The following is an 18,841-nucleotide window of genomic DNA, read 5'->3' as shown; positions in this document are numbered from 1 at the left end:
CCTGCTATCCCAAAACATGTAATTCTCCTTCCTCTCCCATATGCTATTTCACTTGCATCATTTTCTTTTTCTCTTTGTGTGTGTATGTATATGTATGTATGTACTTATGCATGTATAAGCATATGTGTGTGTATATATACTTATGTATGTATAAGCATATGTGTGTATATGTGTATACTTATGCATGTATAAACATATATGTGAATATATATGCATGTGTTTATGTTTGTGTGTGTATATCAATCTGTCTATACTACAGTAGACCCAAAACCCTAGCTGAGTAACTTTTTGGTTGGATACTGTGTTTAAATGGAATATATAATTTCAACTGGGCCATAGTAAGTATTAGGCAGCTAACTGATAAATAAACAAGAGGGAAAAAGCTTCAATTTAAAAAGACCCACTTTTGTAGCTTTGCAGACACTTTAATTGTTCCATGTTGATTTCCATCAATAGCTCTACTCCAGCAATACTAATTAAAATATCTGGGTATATAACTAAATCTCTAAAAGTCAGTTAAAAACAATGGCAAAGGTCTTTTTCCATGGTATTCCGTGCAATGAGAGAAAATTCATGAAAGACTGAGTTAAAGAGAGAGAAAGTTTAGTCATGATTAATGAAAGCAACCATTTTACTTTTCCAATTGAAAAATGAATGTTCTTCATATGTCTGCATAGCTCAGAATGCAACACTGAGGGTAGCTTTCCTATCTGGAATCTGAGATGGTGCAACAGATGAATAGATCGATTTCTAGCCTACCTATTATTTCAGGACTTGGTTCAAAATGTTCCTCCTTTTCTTCTCTTCTGTCAGGAGTTAATCCCAGAAGACTACCCACAAGTCTGTGGACAAACTTCATACCACTCTCTGTCTGTACCCTTCACTGGACAGTGTGTACCACATCCTCCCTGGTGACAGTTCCCAGTGTTCTACATCTTCCTGTGTTTCTAGCGCCTTATACATTTTAACTTGTTTAAGGGCAAAATAAAAATCATAAACTTTTATGTTCTCCATGACACCAGTAATAGCATTTTGCAGTAGGTTGACAATAAGCATTTGTTTTTATGATATATCCCCTGATGCTGATCTCCCCCAGGACCTGGCCAACCTAGCGTTGTCTTGTTGGCTTATTTCTATGCCACAGTACCTTAATGAACACGGTACACAAGCTCTTTTTTTTTTTTTTTTTTTTTTGAGACGGAGTTTTGCTGTTGTTACCCAGGCTGGAGTGCAACGGCGTGATCTCGGCTCACCGCAACCTCCGCCTCCTGGGTTCAGGCAATTCTCCTGCCTCAGCCTCCTCAGTAGCTGGGATTACAGGCACACGCCACCATGCCCAGCTATTTTTTTTGCACTTTTAGTAGAGACGGGGTTTCACCGTGTTGACCAGGATGGTCTCGATCTCTTGACCTCATGATCCACCTGCCTCGGCCTCCCAAAGTGCTGGGATTACAGGCGTGAGCCACCGTGCCCGGCCACAAACTCTTTAGTATTAGGATTTGATGGTCATAACTGACAAGGCTCTTTTTTTTTTTTTTTTTTTGATTTTTAAAATTTTTGATACGGAGTTTCGTTCTTGTTGCCCAGGCTGGAGCGCAATGGCATCATCTTGGCTCATCACAACCTCTGCCTCCCGCGTTCAAGCGAGTCTCCTGCCGCAGCTTCCCAACTAGCTGGGATTACAGGCATGCACCATCAAGCCCAGCTAATTTTGTATTTTTAGCAGAGACAGGGTTTCTCCTTGTTGGTCAGGCTGATCTCGCACTCCTGATCTCAGGTGGTCTGCCCACCTCAGCCTCCCAAAGTTCTGGGATTACAGGCGTGAGCCACCATGCCAGGAAGGCCCTCTTACATATCACTGCTTAGACTCATCAGTAGCTACCATTTTTACATATTTAAGCATTATGATGAATTTGGATGACTTATTTCTTATTAAAGATTAAAGGGTTGCCAAGAAGGAACAAGATTAGAGTTAAATGAACTCATGGAGACAGAGTAGAATGATGGTTACCAGAGGCTGGGAAGGGTAGTTGGTGGGGAGGAGAATGGGGATGATTAATGGGCACAAAAATATAGTTAGAATGAGTAAGATTCTAGTATTTCATGGCACAACAGGCGATCACAGTCAACAAAAATTTACTGTACATTTAATAACTAAAAGAGTATAATTGGAATGTTTGTAACAAAAAGAAATGATAAATGCTTGAGGTGAATACCCCATTTACCCTGATGCGATGATTACACATTGTACGCCTGTATCAAAATACCTCATGTACCCCATTCATATGTACACCTACTATGTACCCATATTTTTTTTTTTTTGAAATGGAGTCTTGCTCTGTCACCCAGGCTGGAGTGCAGTAGTGCGATCTCGGCTCACTGCAATTTCCATTTCCCAAGTTCAAGTGATTTTCCTGCCTCAGACTCCCAAGAAGCTGGGATTACAGGTGCACACCACCATGCCTGGCTAATTTTTGTATTTTTAGTAGAGATGGGGATTCACCATGTTGGCCAGGCTGGTCTTGAATCCTGACCTCAAGTGATGCGCTCACCTCAGCCTCCCAAAGTGAGACATGAGAGAGACACTGCACCCGGGCCCCATCAAAAAACTTTTAAAAAGATTAAAGTGCCCCAAACTCCATCTCATATGTTTACTTCAACAGTCATTTGAATCCTCATGATAATTAAGAAATATCACCCTTTAGAAATGTCTGTAATGCTGACCTGTGTCCTGTGACAGCAGGCATCCCTAATCATGACAATGCTCTCTTAGAGACCTACCTTTGGGGGCTTCCAGTTCTAAACCATTCTCTGAAATCATGCAGTTGTGGGTATTTGAGAAAACATTAGTGCTGGGGTCTAGTCTATTGAGCTCAACTTAACCCACATTTCTACTTCTAGACATTTCAAAGTCGAGGACTCATAAACAATTGATATTCTCACACTTCTGGCCTCTGTACATGCCACTGCTCCTGTTGTAACATTGTCCTCCAAATCTAACCCATTCATCAAAGCTTAGCTTAGATACCAGCACTTCTAGGAAGCTTTCTGAAATGTACTATGCTTCTAGTGATGGCCTTAACACAATCTACATCCCAAGTTGCTCTTTTGCAATATGACTTTGTTGCTTTATCATCAAGAACCTACACTGTGATCAACAGAACGTGGGTCAGGCGTGGTGGCTCACACCTGTAATCCCAGCACTTTGGGAGGCTGAGGCAGGCAGGTCATGAGGTCAGAAGTTTGAGACTAGCCTGGCCAACCTGGTGAAACCCTGTCTCAACTAAAGATATAAAAAAATTAGCCGGGCACGGTGGCACACACCTGTAATCCCAGCTACTCAGGATGCTGAGGCATGAGCATTGCTTGAACCTGTGAGGCAGAGGTTCGAGTGAGCCAAGATCAAGCCATTGAACTCCAGCCTGGGTGTCAGAGCGAGACTCTGTCTCAAAAATAATAATAATAATCGGCCGGGCGCGGTGGCTCACGCCTGTAATCCCAGCACTTTGGGAGGCCGAGGCGGGTGGATCACGAGGTCAAGAGATCGAGACCATCCTGGTCAACACGGTGAAACCCCGTCTCTACTAAAAATACAAAACATTAGCTGGGCATGGTGGCGTGTGCCTGTAATCCCATCTACTCAGGAGGCTGAGGCAGGAGAATTGCCTGAACCCAGGAGGCGGAGGTTGCGATGAACCAAGATCGCGCCATTGCACTCCAGCCTGGGTAACATGAGTGAAACTCCGTCTCAAAAAACAAACAAACAAACAAACAAAAACAATAAAAACAATAACAACCCCCCCAAGAATGTGGCAGAAACAATCCTGTGTAATTTCTGAGGTTGGGCCTTGAGGGATTTGTAGCTTTTGCCATCACAGCTTAGAACAGCACCACAAAAGAAGTCTAAACTAACCATGAAGGGGAGATGGGAAAGGAGGAAGGGAGCTCCCAGCCACTCCTGGTCATCCCCACCAAAGCATCATACATGCAGATAAAGTCATCTTGGATCTTCCATCCTCAGCTACTACCCAACTGCAACCTGATGAGAGGCTTTTGATGCTACACAGAATGGCTAAGCCCTGCTAGGATTCCTGACCCACAGAATCCCGAGTAAATAAATGGTTATTTTAAGCCACTAATTTCGGGTAGTTTATTAAGCAGTAATCAATCACTGAAATGCTTTCTCTGACACTGATGTCAGACCACAGTCTCATTTACCCAGTTCTACGTGTTTCCATTGCACTTTTCTTTCTTCCCATTAGTCAAGGAGCCCCTGAGGGCAAAGTTTGTTCCCTTACTGCCAACACTGGATAGCACTGGATAAATGTTTACTAATTAGATGGGATCCTTACCTACCTACTTCTATTGCAGTAGACATACTGGAGATTAGGCTAATATTTGTGTTTAACAAATAAACTAGGCCTTAGTTTCTGAAAGACAACTAGCACATTTTGAAGTATGGTAAAATTGAACCAGCTACAGGGATAGTGTAAGGAGTAAACCTATGAAGAGCAGTCTTGACTGACCAGCAGAGTCACAATAAACCTGTCTTTTCCTTTATCTGATTTCCTGCTCAGTTCCATGTACTATTCATCTCTTCTTTTTTTGAACTATTTTATCTACTTTTCTATATAGTTTAATGGAAGAAAGCAGACTTTAATCCATGAGTCAGGATACTTGACTGCTGCTGCCTGGTCTATTCACTTAACCTTTCTAGAAAAGTCCTTAAACTTATCTGGATCTAAGTTTTCTCATTTGCAAAATGGGAACTTTGATGCTCATAAGGTGAAACCATACTTGATGCTTCAAGTTGCTGATTTTTCAGAGTGGGGAGAAGCTTGAAAGAGATAATGAATACCAAATGGCTTTGTTAAGTATTACACTTTAAAAAAAGTGTGATGCTGTCACCCTTCTTGTTAGAATGACATTGAGCAACAGGACGTCAAGAGCTTGGAATAGAAGAAAGAGCACTATACTTCACATCAGAAGACCCAGATTCCAGTCCCCTTTTGCACAGTTCCCTGGAGGCCAGCTTCCTCACTGCTAAGCAGAGTGGTCTGGTTTAACAAGTTCTAAAACCTCTAAGTTAAAAAACAATTCTAGTCTCTAAATACAACATAAGGCATATAAAATAATTTTCTAGGAGCAGTGGCTTTTACCACTGAATATCTCAAAGTTAGCAGACATGGTTCCCAAAATTATCATAGACCTAGAATTTTAGCATTGAGAGATGTCACTAGAAGACTGGTTCCTTCTTATCTTTCAAATCTCAAGTCAAAAGTAATCCCATACCAAGCAGTTACTCCTAGCATATCATCCTGTTTGTTTGTTCGTTTTCCTTTTTATTTTTAGAGACAGGGTCTTGCTTGGTCGCTGGAGTGCAATGGCATAATCATAGCTCACTGCAGCCTCGAACTCCTGGGCTAAAGGGATCCTCCTGCTTCAGTCTCCCAAGTAGCTGGGACTACTGGTGTGTGCCACCACATGCAGCTTAACTCACTTATTTGTCTAAAAAGTAAAAATTGTCAAACAGTCTTTTACAAAATGTAGGCTCCATGAAAGCAGGGATTTTGTCAGTTTTCTTCTCAGCAGTGTCTCCAGTGACTAGCACAGGGCCTGCCACATACTAGGCACTCAAAAATATCTGCTGAGTGACCAAATGAATACATGACTGCATCTTGTCTAACCTTATACCTGTCTCTTCTACAGGAAAGTTCTTTTAAAAAATCTGAGACAAGCAGTCATTCAGTCACTACTTAAATGTCCCCAGCGATGGAAAATTTTTACCTCTAAAGGCAAACGATTCCACTGCTGAGGTCGAAAAGTATAGCGTCTATGCATTCGAAAATCCTTCTTTATACTGAATAGAAAGTCATGGTTTTGTTTGTTTGTTTGTTTTTTGGCTATTGTTTTAGTTTCAGAAGGTTCAGCCTTCTTGTCATAAAAGATCAGCTTGCTGCTTCTCCACTGACAACAATCCATTAAACATCAGAAAATGGGTTGTCACATGCCTGCTTTGTTTTCTATGTCTTTATTCTTCATATCAAGGCTTTGTGTTTTTTTAAATTTCAAATTCTATGTATGCGTGTGTATACATAATATGAGCATGTGCTACTGGAAAAACTTTAAAATCAGTCTGAAATCCATCAAAACAACAAAGTGCTTAGCTGAGACTGCCAGCACCTGTTCCATCTTGTTGTGTCAATCTCATGGTTGTTCCCAACAGCTCTGAACACAAAGCAAGCTCAACAATGCCTTATTCAGTGAGAAACACTTCACTTTGTCCTCCAGTTTCACATTCACTGCAATCACTGACAACCTCGGAAAATGCACACTGAGGCATGGTAATCTGAGACAGCTGGATCCCTTCACAAACCTTGCAAAGGACTGAACTAGTCAATCCATCATCTGCCAAAGGTCATTTTAACAGCTCCTTTTTGCACTAAGTTACATACAATTTTAGACCCCACAAAAAAAGATAATGGAAAAAAATCAAGTTAAGACAGAACTACAGAAAAGGGAGTAAGAGCAGGGGAATGAGTGACAGAAAGTCTTACAAGCTATTTTCTTCAGCATCCTTCATTGGGAGGGGAGAACTCACGACAAGGATTCCAGAAGTACATCCTCCCCACTTTCCTATAAAATCTTCCATGGAAATTTCCTTTGTCTTTGGGCCCTTCAGATCTTTTCACCTTTTGATAGTTCTCAGCAAAAACTTTGGTCAACAGGTAAAATGTTTCACTAGTTGGGAGACTAGCTGGAAAATGATCCAGGTGAGGTGTATACTTTATCTGAACTACCTGGGACCAGAAATATTTCAGATATTGGCCTTTTTCAGATTCTGGAATATTTGCATTATCCTTACCAGCATCCCCAATCCAAAAACCTGAAATCCTAAATGCTCAAATGAGTGTGACCTTTGAGGGTTATGTTGGTGTTCAAAAAATTTCAAATTTGGGAGTACTTCAGATTTTGGACTTTCAGGTTAGGAATATTCAACATGTGGTAAGATTTCATTCACATTCTTGAAGCTAATTATTTAAAAAGAAGAGGAGAAAATATCAGTATTTCAGTGAAACACACCAAATGCCAAGTTTTTATGGTGTAGAAAAGTTGATGGCAGCTGCTTACAGAGCATCCAGAGCCATCCGTCACCCCTCGGACCAGATTCACAATCACCAAGGACTAGAAAAGCAAACAAAGCCACAACAATATACCCACTAGAAACAGATGTATTTTTTTTTTTTTTTTGGCAGCTGGTAGGGGTGGGGGAAAAATGAGTTCTGTATATTTAGAGGCAAGAGCCAAGTCTAGAAAATGCTTCATAATTCTTACTACTTGGTAAGCACTCAATACATACAAGATGCTACTTTAAAGAGCTTACTTCTTCAAGTAACTCTACGTGGTTGTTAATGTTGAATAAATGTGCTGCGTGCAGTGGCTCATGCCTATAATCCCAGCACTTTGGGAGGCTGAGGCAGGTGGATCACCTGAGGTTGGGAGTTCGAGACCTGCCTGACCAACATGGAGACACCCTGCCTCTACTAAAAATATAAGATCAGCTGGGCATGGTGGCATATGCCTGTAATCCCAGCTACTCAGGAGGCTGAGGCAGAAGAATTGCTTGAACCCAGGAGGTAGAGGTTGTGGTGAGCCAAGATCATGCCATTGCAGTCCAGCCTGGGCAACAAGAGTGAAACTCCATCTCAAAAAAAAAAAAAAAAAAAAATTATTCATGAAAAAGCCTAGAATATTGAATATATTCTAATCTTGCTTTCAAAAAATATAAGTGTTTATTATTATCTTCTGCCTCCCTTATTACACTGTAGGCTGAATATGCCTATTTTGTTTGCCAGTGTATCCCCAGCACTTAATATGTTTGACATGTAAATGGTGTTCAATAAATATTTAAGGAATGAATACATTCTAACGTTACCTTCAACTTACACATAAGAAACTGACACTTGGCAAACTGAACTGGCTAAGATCACACTGATTATAAGTGTTGGTGCGAATATATGAACTGAATTCTGGTTAATCGAGTCTGAGTTCTTTAAAAGTTCAAGAATTAGGATAACAGCCCTTGATTCTAAAAATGATATCAGAAAGAAAATAACAAAATGACAAACTCACCATCAAACTTCTTTGGAAGTTTCTGTCAAGGGTATAGGGCTGGGTGATTCATGCCACTTTTCTTTTTGAGATGGAGTCTCACTCGGTCACGCATGCTGGAGCGCAATGGCACAATCTCAGCTCACTGCAACCTCCACCTCCTGAGTTCAAGCGATTCTCCTGCCTCAGCCTCCCAAGTAACTGGGATTACAGGTGCCTGCCACCATGCCCAGCTAATTTTTGTATTTTTAATAGAGATGGGGTTTCGCCATGATGGCCAAGCTGGTCTTGAACTCCTGACCTCAGGTGACCCACCCGCCTCGGCTTCCCAAAGTGCTGAGATTACAGGCGTGAGCCACTGTGCCCGGCCCATGCCACTTTTTAAATACTTTTTCTTATATTTACACAGCTCTACATGGTTTATGTGTTTATTTATAAGTACAGAAGATCACATCTCATTTTCCTGATATCTAATGAGTCTTATCTGACTTCCATTAAACAATATGTATACGTAAAAATGAGATGTGTTAAGCTTTTACATTCCAGTGAGACAAAAGGTAGTTATATCCAATAAGGGCTCTCCTGGGAATGTGATCTAGCTAGGGTGTTTCCTTGGGGAACTCCCGACATCTGGATCTTTAAGTCTTCCTAGTCAATTTCCTTAGAGAAAGTCTCTGCCAATCTCTTGCCTGAAAAGTAATCTTGACCATGAGAGTCCTAGGAACAGGATGGGAGGTCTCAACATTCAGAATCTAAGCTTTCACTCAATGCCTTTGAACGCAGTAATGGAACCCAGGCTCCTATGGTGCCAGGTATCACCTATTTTATTTGCTCCAAAAAACCCTCGCCTCAGTTTTGTTAGGCTGAGCGTCCACCCACGCTGTTTACTCAAGTACATTAACAACTGTCTTCTATTGGGTTTCATAAGTAATTTATATTAATTTGTAATAAATGAAAGATTAGTCATCATAATTGTCAAACTGACTTTAAAGCAATTCTCCTCTGTTAGTTCCACCTTGACTCCTAGCTCCACATACCTGGTCCCACCAATTCCGGAGCCTTTGGGTGTTTACAGTACATCAGACTGCCGGCTTGCTTGTATTCTCAGCCCTGGTCTGAGACAGTTGTTTACTGTTGTCTGATATTCAAAACTTAAGTGCTGTTGTCTCCTTTCCCTTTCTCTTTATGGTATCCTTTTTGTGAGTATGTGTGTGTGTGTAAATCACATTATGACTATTTTTAGCGGAGTTTGAGGTGAAACTGTAAGCTAAAGCTTGCATCATCTTTAACCAAATTAGTAGTCTTTCTGATTCAAATGTAAATATTTCAAAGGGTAATTCCTTTTAAAGAGAGGGGATAAAGGCTTTTTTCCCTTGTGAACTTTGTCCAAAGGCTCTGAAAGTAGATATTCCATCTAAAGAGGAGGAAACTGAGGCTCAGAGAAATTAAATGATTTACCCAAGGTTCTCTATCTTAGGCTGGCTGAAGTAGAATTCAAATCTGGATCTGATACTTTGATAAACTGAAAGCTCTTCTTCACAAGCAAAACACTGTAATCAATTCTGCAAATATCTATGGAAATTTATATTAAAGACTCCATCACACTTTAAACTCTGATCTTTATTTTCAGAAACTGCTATTAAAAAACTATTATAAAAGTAGGAAGAAACCAAGTCAAAAAGATTTCTTGAGTGCCCACTGGGGGAACGGAATTGTACTAAACAGTATGGAAGATTAGGAGAGAATTAGATTCGAGTCCTGTCATAAGGAACTATGACATGCCTATACATCACTGTAATACAAAGTGGACAATTTACATGCCACAAGCATGATGCAGACGAAGGCAGACGAGGAAGATATTACCTTCAGCTGGAGATATCAGAGCTGGCATCACAAAGGATGGTTATTTAAACTCTATTTTGGGGAGATGAAAAATATTACATGTACAGAGAACAGCATAATATTCTATGGGTTTATTTTTAACTTGGTAATTCTAAAACTCACAATTATTTTTGTCAAAACAATAGAGCCCATAAAAATCTTCAGAAGATGGCCGGGTACAGTGGCTCACACCTGTAATCCCAGCACTTTGGGAGACCAAGGTAGGTGGATCACCTGAGGTCAGGAGTTCAAGACCAGCCTAGCTAACATGGTGAAACCTCGTCTCTACTAAAGTTACAAAATCAACTGGGCATGGTGGCACACGTCTGTGATCCCAGCTACTCAGGAGGCTGAGGCGGGAAAATTGCTTGGACCTGGGAGGTGGGAGTTGCAATGAGCTAAGATTTTGCCACTGCACTCCAGCCTGGGTGACAGAGTAAGATTCCATCTCGAAAAAAGAAGTTCTTTTTTCAGAAGATGATGTTACTTACATGACAATGACAATGACCTTGTGTGGTTCTCTGAATATGTTCTTGACCTATCTTGAGACATTTTTCTAAGCCATGGTCCTTGCTTTCATCATTTAGCACATCATTCAAATCACTTCAGTAAAGCACTGGTTATGATGAAGAGAGATCTCAGAGGACTAGATGACACACCAATTAACCAGGCACATTGAGCCAGACTGTTCTATGCCTCAGACTCAGGAGACTGGTTAGAGAGGCGGCAAACAGGCAGAAAGAATGAGGATCCAAGCAAAAAGAGAAAAATGTATATGCTAAAGATGGGGCTTTCAGTGGCACACCTGTAGTCCTAGCTACTCAGGAGGCTGAGGAGGGAAGATCGCTGGAGCCCAGGAATTCAAGGCAAGTCTGGACCACCTAGCAAGACTGCCTCTAAAAAAGGGTAGGGGGCAGGTTTTCAGTCTGACTCCAATAGAAGAGCCTGTCAGATTATTCACTATCAACCTTAATAAAGTATATAATAACCCACCACACAGAATCCCAAAACAGAATATGTATTTGTATAGCATCCTCAGTGAAAATAAGAATATTACAGGACTAGCTTGGTGCCTTTTTTTATGTAGATGCAGCACCCTAAATACTCCAGATTGCAGGGTTAGAGGAGAATGCATGTCGACTTAGTTTTTCATTCAAGAAGGACCAACTTAAAACTCCATTTTGCAGATATGACTGTTTACTTCCCAACTACAGATTTATCTTGTGAACTCAAATGATATGATAATATAAATGGAATAATTACTTCGTAAAAAATGAGACTGGGACTTTATCCTTAAGCCATACTTTAGACTGAACTGCCATAATTTCTGAAATTCAGAAATTATGCCCTAAAATATTTTAGCCAACCCTAATAAAACTATCAAACTTGGTAGTTTATACATATACCAAACTCATTTTCATTTTAAAGTTTAGCCCTGAAGTCTCTTTTTTTTTTTTTAGCCCTGAAGTCTTGAACAGTGACTACAAGGTTAACAATCCTTAACATCTCCCAGGCAACTGAATCAGTATGAGCTTTCTAGAAGAGGTAAACAAATATTCCATGGAAGGATTATCCTCCTAGTTTGTCCTAGTTCAGGAATTTTATATCCTTGTTAGTGGGTCTCACTTCTTTTTTATTTTCTTTTTGCATTTCCACACTGATTCTTGCTAATGAAGGTTCAAGGAGAAAGAACTACAAATCCACATGGGTTCTCTTCCTCAGTAGAGAGGGAGCCCATACAAACCCCATATAAGGCAATGACCTTTAATGATTCCGTAACTAATCCAGAGGATGGGAACTACAACACATTTAAAGATCTGAGTTAAAAACTACAAACAAACAATGGAGAAACCGGCCAAATTCTTCCCATCAACTCAAACTGCCATACATTAGTCAAGGTGAACAATACTTTTTTCCCTTCCTAAGGGTAATTTCCTTCTTTTTGTTACATCTGCCAACTCCAAATACTACATGCAGGTGACAAAAACCTGGAAGACATACCCTTTATCCCTCTAACAGAGGGATGCTGTACTGAAAGGAGAAAGGAGTGATTCTGTCCCTGGATAAAAGATAGTCTGATATTAAAGTTTCTTTGCTTAAGGCATAAATGTACCTGTCTGCGAGTTGTTGTTGTTGTTTTTTTTAATGGCAGATTTTAGTGGCATGTAGCATCATTTTTTATGAAAGAGTGTGGCGGCCTTGTTATGACTCCTAATGGGGGCTGTGACAGCACATTAACAAGGCAAGGGGCAGTGGGAAGAAGGCAGACAAGGAGGAATTCTGTCATTTCAGGGGTTTAAAACAATGAAGGCATTCAGGTGGGTGCAGTGGTACACCTGTAGTCCTAGCTGCTCAGGAGGCTGAGGCAGGAGGAAGACCCCAGGAACTCGAAGCAATGCTGGGCAACACAGCAAGACAATGTCTCTAGAAAAAAAAAAAAAAAGTGGGAGGTGGTGGGGGCAGCCTTCAAGTCTGACAGCTGTAAACTGAACTTTCTGCTTCTGGCATCGCCAAACCTCAGAGATGAGGGTTTATGAAACTGGGGGAAAGGGTGCTAGGGAGACATAGAAGAGAGGAAATTTTCATTCCCATTTTGCCTTTATCTGATTCTTTTTTTGAGGGGGGAGGGATGGAGTCTCACACTGTCGCCTGGGCTGGAGTACAATGGCGTGATCTCAGCTCACTGCAACCTCTGCCTCCCGGGTTCAAGTGATTCTCCTGCCTCAGCCTCCCAAGTAGCTGAGATTATAGGCACATACCACTATATCCGGCTAATTTTTTGTATTTTTAGTAGAGATGAGGTTGCACTATGTTGACCAGACTGGTCTTGAATTCCTGATCTCATGATCCGCCCCCCTCAGCCTCCCAAAGTGCTGGGATTACAGATGTGAGCCACCGCACTTGCCCCCAACCTTTTTTTTTTTTTAAAAAAGACTGCATCTTGCTCTGTTGACTAGGCTGGAGTATGGTGATGCAATCATAGCTCACTGCAGCCTCAAACTCTTAGGCTGAAGCAATCTTCCTGCCTCAGCCTGCCACGTAGCAAGGACTAAAGGCACACATCACCAATCCCGGCTAAATGAAAAAAAAAAATTTTTTTTTTTAAAGATGGGGTCTTGCTATGTTGCTAGACTAGTGTTGAACTCCTGGCCTCAAGCAATCCTCCTGCCTCACCCTCTCAAAGTGCTGTGATTACAGGAGCGAGCCATCAGGCTTGGTCTCTATTTGATTCCTGTGCAATTTCAAGGAAATTCCTTTGCTCAATTTCCTATATTTTTACCCATTTTTTCCTCCACCACAGGTACCCTAGGAGAAGAAACTGTTTAACTGAAAACACTTTTGAAGAAGGCATGCACACAAACAGGTAATGAAACTACACTAGGGGAGACCTTGCATAAAAATGTGACATTTCATCTCTCCTTAAGTGTTTGTCTTAGAGTATGCTGGGAAATGGGGAAGGGATCCTCCATCTTTTCCCACTTTCTTCTAATGGCAAAGTCTGTTCGAGATCAATCTCCCTCAAATGTCAACTCTGCGTGAAATCCCACCCCCTTCCCCTTGTGGCTCAGAGTCGTTCGTAAATATCTTTACTGAAGACCCATCACACTATTCTGGGCTATAGGTGTCTGTCTTCTCTACCAGAGGTGGGCTCTCCTTAGCTCTGTGTGCTCCACTCTCCAGGGCCTGGCACAGGGCAAGTGCTTAAGAATTGAAGGAAGGAAAGTTTCTGCTAGAAAGAGAATCTTGTTTTTAAAAATGAGAGTAAACAGAAGAGGCGCAATTCTTAGAAAGTGCTGACTATGTTACAGGATGCAGTTTGTTCCTCAGATTCTAAAATGCTATTAAGGTCCACACTTACATCTACAGTGATTTTAAATTGTATTTACCACTTCTATTTCCCAGCATACTGTGGTAAAAACACAGAAGAATCCTGGCCTTCAAGTACTTCTTTTGGACTAACTTCCTAATCCCTTCAGGTAATGTTCTCATCACCTTGGCCCTTAAGAAAAAACAAGAACCTTGGGGTTCCCTTGTTATCTTCACTACTGAATCCCCACAATTTCTCATCTATGGGCTCAAAACCTCCTACTTCTTTTCCCTATCACATGCTTTTCTTTACCTTGGACCCCGAACAGATTAGGCATAAAACATATGCCAGAGGCCTTACACTATTCTTTAATGACTTACTGGTCTATTACCTGGGTTGGTAACATGTTGCATGGGAGTAATAAGCCCCTAAAGGGCAGGGGCTACAATCCCATAGTTCCTTCTGAAGGCACTTAGTTAAGCATCATGTACAGAGGTGCTCACCAACCCTCTCTGATGATCATAATCTGATTCCTCTCTACAATCTCTAATAACATCTCTTCCTCCTGCTGTAACACCCGGCTCCTTACCAGCCATTTTAAAGTACAAGGAGCATCAAGAAGCCTAGCTCTTCCTGGCCTTCACTCCTGACCATCTGGTTATCTGCTCTCTACTTTACCGCATGAGCCAACACAGTCCTTCTGGCATTCAGGTGTCCCACACTCAAGGCTGACACTTTTTCACACAGTTCTCTATACCTAATCCTCTTTGATCCCCAAAATTCAATGAGTCTGTTTTTTTCAGTCTTCCAGAGAATATTCAATAGTTTATCTCCAGGATAAATGAATATCATCAAGAAAACCCAAATACATCAATGGCAGTCTCCCTCCTTATACTACAAAGAGTCTCTTTTCAATCATCTTTGCACCCCTAGCATCCGGCAAAATACTGGCAGACAGACCCATATTTCAATATGCAACATAAAGATAACTATGTCATATTTATTGAGCATCTGTCTTCCTACCTACCTAAACTGATCTCCCTGTCTCCATGCCTGCCTCTCCACAGTCAAGATCCACAGAGCACTCAGTGATCCTGTGAAAATTTAAGTCAGATCATTTCTTCTAATAGTAATACCTAAAGTCCTTAGCATGGCCAACAAGGCTATATTTGACCTGGCCCCTGGCTACCGCTCTAAATTTATTCTTTCTCACTTTTTCCTTGCTAACTCCACTCAAGTCATACTGGTCTCTCCCTTAAATATGCCGAGTGCCCTCTATTTGGTGCCTTTGAACTTGTTGTCAGGTGGCTCCCTTCTCTCACACAGTCAAGTATTTGCTCGAGTGGTACTTCATCAGAGAGGCCTGGTGTGCTTTCTTTTTCTCCATATCACCACCCGACAAATTACACAGTTAGTTACCCTTTTGTTTTCTGTCCTTCCCCTCATGCCCCAGCCATCCCCAAATGGAACTCCATGACAGCCAAGACTTGCGTGTTCTTTCATCACTCCATCCCCATTGCCTACACAGCAGGCATAGCAGGAGCTCAGCACATGAATGCATAAATGACTGTAGAAAGGATGAATGGTGAACATTCATATGTGCTCTAAATCTTAAATCTAATAGTTATGCTCTCTTCCGGTAGTGTCATGCCTCTGCATTTTATGCCATTTTATCACTGTCTTAGTCACACAACTCTAGAGTTGCTATGTGAAAGCTAAGGAAAGAAAACAAAAAAAATGAGCAGTAGCAGAGTCATCGAATGTTACTCTAGAAAGGGGCTCAGAGGTCAGTATTTTACAAATGAAGACACGGAGGCCCAGTGAAGAACAGGGTCACCTAAGAAACTAGGAGCAAACCTGGAACTATAATCTAGGTCTTCCATTCCCAATCTTGGATTCTTATCTCTACGCCATGTAACTTCTCAATTGTCTTACACTATAGCCAGTCATTTATAAAATAAATGACAACAACTTAGAATATGCAAAAGGAAATTGTATAACAGCAATCCTGAGTCCCACACAACAAAAACACTAGTTTGCCTTGAAACAGGCTAATAGAATAGGCCCTTGAGGATTCTGTTGGGAGATTCAGTTCTGAGATCTGACCACCATTATTGCCAACCTCTCAGCTGATGCATACATACTGTATTTCCTCTTAGATTCCCTTTTAAGAAGAAGAAGATTTAATAAAGTTGAACAGTTTATTTTTGCTTTCTTGCTACTGTGCAGGTGAATTGAGTTTGAAGATTATTTCCTGACAAATACAATTGCATTCATGCATTACAAAAATAGCAGAAAAAGTATTTGACTAAAAAAAAAATATGGTTATAAAATCATGACTGCAACTCTATGACATTATTTAAAGAGTCCTTTCTACTTTTCTATTATAAGAAGTACTGGCCAGGAACAGTGGTCCCAGCCTGAAATCCCAGCACTTTGGGAAGTCAAGGCATCAGGATCACTTGAGCCCAAGAGTTCAAGACCAGCCTGGGCAATATGGCAAGACCCCATCTCCATTAAGAAAAAAAAAAAAAGTCCTTCTTTTTCTGAATCAATTTAAATGAAAATTTTTGAAGCACTGGTCAGTATACAGGTTCTGTAATATTATAATTCAAACTGAGCCATATGTCCTTCTAATATAATTTATATGCATTTTCTTGTAAATCAATAATCATTTTATTAAAAAAAAGCATAGCATAGAGTTCTAGTGGAGCTATATCTAGTATACTAAGATAAAGTCCATTCTAAATACAGCTATAAAGAGTAGATATTGCAATTGTGCTAAATACATACTTCCTCTTCCCCTTCTGCCTCCATCATATCACACCACCCCTTAACCCACATACACATGTGATATGACTATACTATAATGAGGTGACTTTTTTTTTTCCTTTCAAAACAAACCTATAGAACTTAAACATCCAAATGAGTAGGGCTGTACCTTTTAAACTAATCACCTTTGGAAGTTATATATGCATTCCAACAGGGCACAGAATTTTTCTGGAATCCCTCTTTTAGAACACAGGTTCTCCAGATTTAGTGCTTTATAAGAATCACCCAGGGAACAGGTTAATAATGCAGATTCTTAGAGATTTGGATTTAATTGGTTCTGAATGGGGCTGAGGAATCTTTTTTTTAATTTTGAGACAGAGTTTTGCTCTTGTTGCCCAGGCTGGAGTGCAGTGGCACTAGCTCGGCTCACTGCAACCTCCACCTCTTAGGTTTAGGCGATTCTCCTGCCTCAGCCTCCCGAGTAGCTGGGATTACAGGCATGTGCCACCACACCCAGCTAATTTTTTGTATTTTTAGTAGAGACGGGGTTTCTCCATGTTGGTCAGGTTGGTCTTGAATTCCTGATCTCAGGTGATCCACCCGTCTCACCTCCCAAAGTGCTGGGATTACAGGTGTGAGCCATCTTGCCCAGCCTGAGGAATCTGTATTTTTAACAAGTGCTCCAGGCAAGTCTTACACAGGTGATCTATAATAAACAGTGCTTTAAAATAACCTCCAGAGTCAGTTGACAAGCCACACAAGGAACAAAGACTTTATGGTCAAACTCTGTGCATACATCTATATAACATGCTGAAGGTTTACTTTATCTTATTCTTTCAAAATCTTCACTTTCCTGATTGAAAATATTAGTACAGATATGCACAGAAGAGTCTATGTGCAAACAACATACCTCCATAAAAGAGATTCCTAAGCTCCAGACATCAGAATGAATTCCATACTGCTCCCCTGAGATTCTTTCAGGCTGCAAGAAAACAGAAGGGAGCTTGTGAGTTGATAGATGCTACTCCAGGAAACACACACACTGGACACGAGCTCAGCTAAGGTGAAGAGCCACCAACATCTGCACAGCATTTTACGGATGACAAAACAGTTTTATATGTGTGTATGTATGTATTTGTGTATATAGTATATACATAATATATAGAAATTATATATAGATATATTATTGAGTCCTCACCAAGTCCCCGTGAGGAAGACTTTGGGAGTCATTTCACAGATGAAGAAAATGGAGGCTCAGAGTAGTGAGGTAATTTAGGCAAGGTCCTAAAGTAGTGGTAGTGAATAAGCTGAGACTAGAACCCAGATCTTCCCACTCCAAATCCAGTGGTCTTGGTTGTGTAGTAACAAATTATACAACATTATGTGATATTATCACTTATTTGCATTAGATGGGTCTGGAACAGTACAGTTTCTTTTTTTATTTGGAAGTAATTTCAAACTTATAGTAAATTTGAAAGAATGAAATTACAGCAAAGCACATCCATATTTCCTTTACCCAGATTCTACTGTTCAACATTTCATTCCACTGATAAGAGTTTCTTTATATATGAACCAAGGAAGAGTTTGAAAGCTCCATTTGGGACTCTTGGTGCTCCACTCAAGATGTATAGCAAATACCTGGTCTAAAAGATGCTACATAAACATACTCTACTTCAACAGGACTAATTGCATACTGAGTGGATGCTGCCTGATCTATCCCTCCAGGATTTGGCATTCAATACAGTACTTCCTAGAAGGCTTTGGAATGAACACATGAACTAACGAATAAGAGAAACTGAGGTCTCACAAAGGAGGGATGATTGCTAAAGATTACAGGCTAATCATGGCAAGGCTGAGATCATAACTTACACCCCAATATCCGGTTCAATAGATACTAAGACGTATTCATATGGAACTGGCTAGCCAGTTACAGGAATGACATCATTGTCATTCATATGGAACTGGCTAGCCAGTTACAGGAATGACATCATTGTCATTACCATCATCAACAATAAAATTATGTGTGAAATTCATTTATTAAAGAATTTCTAATATACTAGGCCTTGTTTTAGTGTTTTTCATGCATGTCTCATTTCAGATTCACAAACACCCTTGTAACATTGGTACCATTTTATCATCCCCATTTAACAGATGAAGAAAATGAGGCAAAGAGAGGTTTAGTTTCCATTATTAACCATTATGAGTGCTGTATCCAGTAAACAAGAAGGACAGTAATAGCTATCATTTAATGATCATTTACTAGTGGCA

General features: G+C 40.6%; 1 protein-coding gene across 4 annotated transcripts in view; it reads right to left on the bottom strand.

Moving 5' to 3' along the window:
- Window positions 1–18,841, bottom strand: part of MAP2K5 (mitogen-activated protein kinase kinase 5) — a 258,213-nt gene that overhangs the window by 87,029 nt on the left and 152,343 nt on the right. For all 4 annotated transcript variants that reach the window (XM_017518933.2, XM_017518936.2, XM_017518941.2 and 1 more), the window contains exon 16: window positions 17,484–17,555. In XM_017518933.2, coding sequence (XP_017374422.1) covers window positions 17,484–17,555 — 72 coding nt within the window. The remainder of the gene's footprint in view (window positions 1–17,483; window positions 17,556–18,841) is intronic.

The sequence above is a fragment of the Cebus imitator genome, unplaced genomic scaffold (assembly GCF_001604975.1).
Source record: "Cebus imitator isolate Cc_AM_T3 unplaced genomic scaffold, Cebus_imitator-1.0 Scaffold715, whole genome shotgun sequence".
Taxonomy (NCBI): Eukaryota; Metazoa; Chordata; class Mammalia; order Primates; family Cebidae; genus Cebus; species Cebus imitator.
The sequence above is the reverse complement of the archived record's forward strand: the minus strand, read 5'-3'. Positions and strand labels throughout refer to the sequence as shown.